The sequence below is a fragment of the Myotis davidii genome, unplaced genomic scaffold (genome assembly GCF_000327345.1).
Source record: "Myotis davidii unplaced genomic scaffold, ASM32734v1 scaffold1011, whole genome shotgun sequence".
Taxonomy (NCBI): Eukaryota; Metazoa; Chordata; class Mammalia; order Chiroptera; family Vespertilionidae; genus Myotis; species Myotis davidii.
In genome coordinates, this window is record NW_006282880.1 from 175,931 (window position 1) to 182,294 (window position 6,364).

The following is a 6,364-nucleotide window of genomic DNA, read 5'->3' on the forward strand; positions in this document are numbered from 1 at the left end:
GGGGAGAGGGTTTTTTTCAGACATAGCACAGGCAACACAAGTAAAAGTTGTGAATTTGCCAAAAAAAAAAAAAGATCAGGCCAGCAGGCCAAATACCCCCTCTCTTCCCACCACTGCCCCCCTGCCAGCCCTGCCCTTGATCAACCTGCCCCACCACAATAGGCTCACAGCCCCTCCCTGTGGCTGTCTGCCCCTGATTGCACCCCCACCCCCACCCCAAGAGGGGGCAGGGCTGGCCAGCCAATCTCCTGCAGCCTCTCCCCTTGCCCAGCCTGACCCCAGATTGCCCCACCACCACCACAATCGGGCAGGGCTGGCTGGCCGACCACCCATGGCTCCTTTCCCAGGCCACTGGCCCCGATCGCCACCCCCACCCCATTTGGGGGGATGGCTGCCCAGCCCACCAACCACAGCCCCTCCCCATGGCCAGCCCCTCCCCCATTCGGCCCCCCAACCCCAATCAGGCTGGCGAGGGGGGGCAGTTTGGAGCAATCAGGCCGGTGACAGGGGCAGTTGGGGGCAAACAGGCTGGCAGGGCAGGCAGTTGGGGGGGATCAGGGTGGCAGTTGGGGGTGGTCAGGCTGGCAAAGAGAGAGGTTAGGGGCAATCAGGCAGGCAGGCAGGCAGGGGAGTGGTTAAGAGCCAGTGGTCCTGAATTGCGAGAGGGATGTCCTACTACTGGTACAGGATCGGGCCTAAACCGGCAGTCTGACATCCCCCAAGGAGTCCCAGATTGGAGAGGGTGCAGGCCAGGCTGAGGGACCCCCTCCCACCAGTGCACAAATTTTGTGCACCGGGCCTCTAGTAATACAATAAAGATCACATAAGATTAATGTAAAGCTTAATGAATCATGATTAATGCAGACACCCTTTGCATCACCGATGTTAGGAGAACGGAGTCTTGCCAGTTCCCTCAGAAGCACTCTGCCCCTTTCTGGTCAGTCTTCTTTTCCCCTGGAGTAACTTCTAAAGTAACCTCTAGCTTTTATTTTGTTAGTGGTCACAGAATGTTGATATTCCAGTCCCTTCAACCCACCCTATGGATTACTTCTGTAGAGAAACTCTGTTTAATCTAATGCTTTGTTACTAGGTATAGGAAAGACAAAAATAAGCATCTGATACTTTATTGGCTTTCAAATTAGTGACCACTTAGGCTTGGTTTTGTATTATAAACTCTTGGATTTAAACATATTTACTGTGTTATAATCCATTTCAGTTATATCATGCTGAGATAGTTCCATCTTTGCCCTGTGGTTGGCCCTGAGCCTTTTTGATACAATTCTGGTGGTCTTATTGGTCTTTTATTGCATCCAGGCTCCGGTGTACCATAATGTTCCAGGCTTTTCTTATATATGAACTAGAGGCCCGGTGCACAAAAATTTGTGCACTCAGGGTGGTGGAGGTGGGGGGGCCCTCAGCCCGGCTTGTGCCCTTTCGCAGTCTGGGACTCCTCGGGGAATGACCACCTGCTGGCTTAGGCCTGTTCCTCGGGGGGATTGGGCCTAAGCTGGCAATCAGACATCCCTCTGGCAGCCCGGCAGCTCTCAGGGGATCTCCACTTGCCAGCAGGGAGCAGACCTAAGCTGCAGTTGGACATTGTTAGTGCTGCTGAGGAGACAGGAGAGGCTCCCACCACCACTGCTGTACTGGAAGCCATCAGCCTGGCTTGTGGCTGAGCAGAGCTCCTCCATGTGGGAGCTCACTGACCACCAGAGGGCAGCTCCTGCATTGAGTGTCTGTCCCCTGGTGGTCAGTGTGTGTCATAGTGACCAGTCATTCCCAGTGTTTCTGCTGTTAGGGTCAGTTAGCATATTACCCGTTCACTATATAGGATAGAGGCCTGGTGCACAGGTGGGGGCTGACTGGTTTGCCCTGATGGGTGTCCCCGATCAGGGTGGGGGTCCCCATTGGGGTGCCTGGCCAGTCTGGATGAGGGGCTGATGGCTGTTTTCAGGCTGGCCAAGGCGGCGACAAGCTCCCAGCCTCTCCTTTTTTTCTTTTCTTTTTTAATTCTGGGATTTATTTACCTTCTATAATTGAAACTTCGTTGCCGCTCCAGCTTCGAGGCCACGGCCTGCTGAAAGCAGGTATCTGGGGTTTGTTTAGCTTCTATAATTGCAGCTTTGTTGCTTAGAATGGAGCTCAGAGCCTGGCCGCCACAGGGAGGAAGCTTGGCTTCCTCCATCGCTTCAGCTGTGTAGCTGCCGGCCATCTTGGTTGGGTTAATTTGCATATCCTGATTAGCCAATGGGAAGCATAGCGGAGGTATGGTCAATTACCATGTCTGTCTATTATTAGATTAGATAACTCTGTCTGGACCTGCAGCTGCGCCTTGCAAATAATTCCCCAGTTCCATTGTCACAGAGCAGGTCAAACTGGTAAATTTAGAACTGAGAAGCAATAAGTAACACACACACAGCACATATTATTACTTATCAGTGTCATCTCCCTTTGTCCCTGAATTGGTCTTTATTTAGTGTGTAGTCTGTCTCTCCAGTGTTGGTTCGGTGTGCTTGTGTTTTATGAAGTTTGCTTTCTGGTAGATTCCTGAGGAAGGAATAATGGCAGTAATGTTCTTTGCGTTGTTTGACTATTGAAGAGTCACTTTGTGGCCGTCCGTTGGCTGCATGCAAATGCTTGGCTCACGCTTTCTTTCCTTAGCATCTTATTACTCCAATTTCTTCTCCCACATGCACTGCCCTTCAGAGCTGATCACAAGCTGACTTTCATCTTCTTACAAGTAACGTGGTCTTTCTTCATTTTGGTGTTGCTTCTGGGTCAGTTTCCAGTTGTGGCGTCTTTCTTCAGTGTGTGCTTGAAAATCTGTAGTTTAGGACAGTTTTCTTGAATTATATAGTTTTTCAAATTTGTAATTTACTTTTGTGATATTTTACCTGATATTTCCGTCATTGTTCCACCGATTTTCAAAATACATTTAACCCTTTGCGGTCGTATTAAATTTGGACATGGGTGTCGTACTGGTCGGAATTAATTTCCATTGAAAGAGCAGTGATACATAACATGCAAGATTATGAAGGATAAACAAGATTTATTAATTCTTTTTTGGAACTACGTCACTACTAGTAAAATCACTACAAACTTTATCACTTTCTACGTAAGCGTCAGTATTCAAGGTGCCAAAATAAAACTTCATCGTTACTTTCAGATTCGCAGAACATCTCCGATTTGTCGGGGCAATGTTTTGGTTCGTGACAAGGTCGCTTAGACACTTAAGAGCTTTCAGAGAAATTATGAACTGATACATGAATGAATAGAGTTAAGATTGGTACGGTTCCTTGCTGTGGTGGCTGAGAGCAGACATATGACCGGAACGGTAAAAAAGCTTTGGTGGCTGAGAGTAGACAAATGACCACAAAGGGATAATAGCTTATTCCACCAGGTGCCAGGACTTGAAATCTGGTGTTATATTGGGACATAGTTGAAGAGCATGACTTTTATTTGGCCTGTATTAAAGTTCTCCGGATAAGGTTCATATGACAGCTATAAATGTTTGCATTCCAGATGCTGAAGTGGAAATGTTTATGGTGCTCAGTGAATGTTGATTCAGGATCACCAGGATGCAAATTTGAAATGTTTTACATTTGAATCATTCTTTTAAACTGGGTCAGGAGATAAGATTTTGAAAAAATCATTTGAAGATTGTCAACAAGTATAGATAAAGTAAAAACTGTTTTGTGTGTGAGAGAGATTTATTGGTCAGTGCTACTCTAGCTTAAACAGTGGTTCTCAACCTGTGGGTCGCGACCCTTTGGCAGTTGAACGACCCTTTCACAGGGGTCATTGGAAAGCACATATAATTATATATTGTTTTTGTGATTAGTCACTATGCTTTAATTATGTTCAATTTGTAACAATGAAATTGAGGGTCACCACAACATGAGGAACTGTATTAAAGGGTCGTGGCATTAGGAAGGTTGAGAACCACTGGCTTAAGAGAATGTCTCTCTCAAGCCTGTTGTACTGCTTCCCTTCATTTATTCTTTACTATTTTAGGTTTATGTGGTACATTTTCTTCAACACATACTTGGGATATTTTTCAGAGTTTAGAATTGCTTTAAAATTGGGCCAGAGAAATTTTCTAGACTTCGAGAACCGCTTTTTACATGTCAGCTTTTTTATAGTCACTCTCAGATGATCACTCTGTCATTTATTGCTAATACCCTGTTCAGGAAATACTAACAAAGGGAATGTCTTCTTCCCTTTTTTTGTTTTTGTTTGTTAATCCTCACCTGAGGATATTTTTTTCCATTGATCTTCTAGAGACGGGGGAAGGGAGAGAGAGAGAGAGAGAGAGAGAAACATTTATTTGAGAAATATCTATCAGTTGCCTCCCACACATGCCCTGAACGGGAATCAAATCTGCAACCTGCCACCTTTTCGTGTATGGGACGATGCTCTCTCTAAACCACTAAGACACCGGCCAGGGTGGGAATATTTACTTGTTTCCAATTTTTCTGCAAAACCCCTTTTGATACTATTGAAAATATTAACTGTTATGCTTTGCTGGTCGACTCACTATTTTCAAAATAGTTCATTTAGAAAAGGAAGTGGTGATAGTTTCGAGTGTTTATGGTGAACTACTTGTTTGTAAATACGCTGGTACTATTTTGGCTTCCCTAAGCTCTCCCTCTTCCCCATCTTTCTAGTTTGACCGAGAGAACCTACGAATCCCAGGAATGCTGATTATTGACACCCCTGGCCATGAGTCTTTCAGGTGAGAGCACGGGATTCTTTTGTCCACAAGCAAACTGCTGGAAACCGTGAGTCTGAAGGTCCAGTCAGTGAAGCCTGAGCCTTCTGAATCGTTGGGTATACTTTGAGATTTGTGGTTTCTACTGCAGTTCTCTAGCTACTTATCTCTGATAGCTACCAGTCCTCCTCTGTGCCTCACTAATTTTATTTGGATACTTGTTTTTTGTTGTTTTAATTTTTTATTTTAATCCTCACCCAAAGACAGCTTTCCCATTGATTTCTAGAGACAATAAAAGGGAGGAAGGAGAGAGGCGGAGAGAGACACGCACACACATCAATTGATTGCCTCCCACATTCACCCCTACGGGGGCTGGGGAACCTACAACCGAGGTACATGCCCTTGGCCTAGAATTGAAACAGAGACCCTTTGGTCCAGGGGCCGATTCTCTAACCATGGAGCAACCTGGCCAGGGCTACATACTAGTTTTTTTTATAGAGAGAAGCCTTTTCTACTTGGAAGAACAAATCCTATTACATTCCTGGTGTATCTCCTGTGAGACCCATTGCAGGTGGAATTTTACCTCGTAGCCTCTTGGCCATATTCCTTAGCACAAAAAAAACCTTCGTCAGTAAAATTGGCAGAAATATTGGATTTACTTTGGGAACTAACTCATTCCAGCTGGTGTCAGATATGTGTTTGGAAAGTGAAGGACTAATGAATGGCACTTGAATTTAATGCATGTACTTCATTTTGTTCTTTTGTTTAGGTTTTACAAAAAAATTAAAATTTTAAGTTTCTTTAAGTAAAATTTTATTTCAGGATTTCTACTTATGCATCTTTTTCCTTCCTTTCAACAGTAATCTGAGAAACAGAGGCAGCTCTCTTTGTGATATTGCTATTTTAGTTGTTGATATCATGCATGGTTTGGAGCCCCAGACAATTGAATCTATTAACCTTCTGAAATCTAAAAAATGTCCCTTCATTGTTGCACTCAATAAGGTAAGCTCTGCTTCTGAAAAATTAAATTGTGAAAATATGCTTCTGCCTTAGCTGGTTTGGCTTAGTGGATAGAGCATCGGCCTGTGGACTGAAATGTCCCAGGTTCACATTTGGTCAAGGGCACATGCCTGGGTTACGGGCTCAATTCCCAGTGGGGGGCGTGCATGAGGCAGCTGATCAATGATTCTCTCTCATCATTGATGTTTCTATCTCTCTCCCCTCTCTCTTCCTCTCTGAAATCAACAAATATATAATTAAAAAATGCTTCTTTAATTTTAGTACTAGAGGCCAGGTGCATGAAATTTGTACGCGGGATGGTTCCTAGGCCTGGCCTGCAATCAGGGACATCTTCGCCGGCCCCGCCCCCTGCCGCCATCCACCCCTGGTTCCCTGTTCGCCATTGGGTGATCAGTGCCTGACGGCCGGGGAAAGAGACTGGCCTGACGGCCGGGGAAAGAGACTGAGAGGTGGTCAGTGCGCCTCATAGTGACTGGTCCAGCGGTCATTCTGGTCATTCTGCCGTTAAGGTCAATTTGCATATTACCCTTTTATTGTATACGAAAGAGGCCTGGTGCATGCGTCGGGGCCAGCTGGCCTGCCCTGAAGGCGGTCCTGGATCGGGGTGGCGGGGGTTCCCCAGGGGGGCAGGGC

General features: G+C 45.7%; 1 protein-coding gene across 1 annotated transcript in view; it reads left to right on the top strand.

Moving 5' to 3' along the window:
* Positions 1–6,364, top strand: part of EIF5B (eukaryotic translation initiation factor 5B) — a 66,041-nt gene that overhangs the window by 48,276 nt on the left and 11,401 nt on the right. The window contains exons 11-13 of the mRNA XM_015561806.1: positions 3,660–3,681; positions 4,668–4,735; positions 5,572–5,713. Coding sequence (XP_015417292.1) covers positions 3,660–3,681; positions 4,668–4,735; positions 5,572–5,713 — 232 coding nt within the window. The remainder of the gene's footprint in view (positions 1–3,659; positions 3,682–4,667; positions 4,736–5,571; positions 5,714–6,364) is intronic.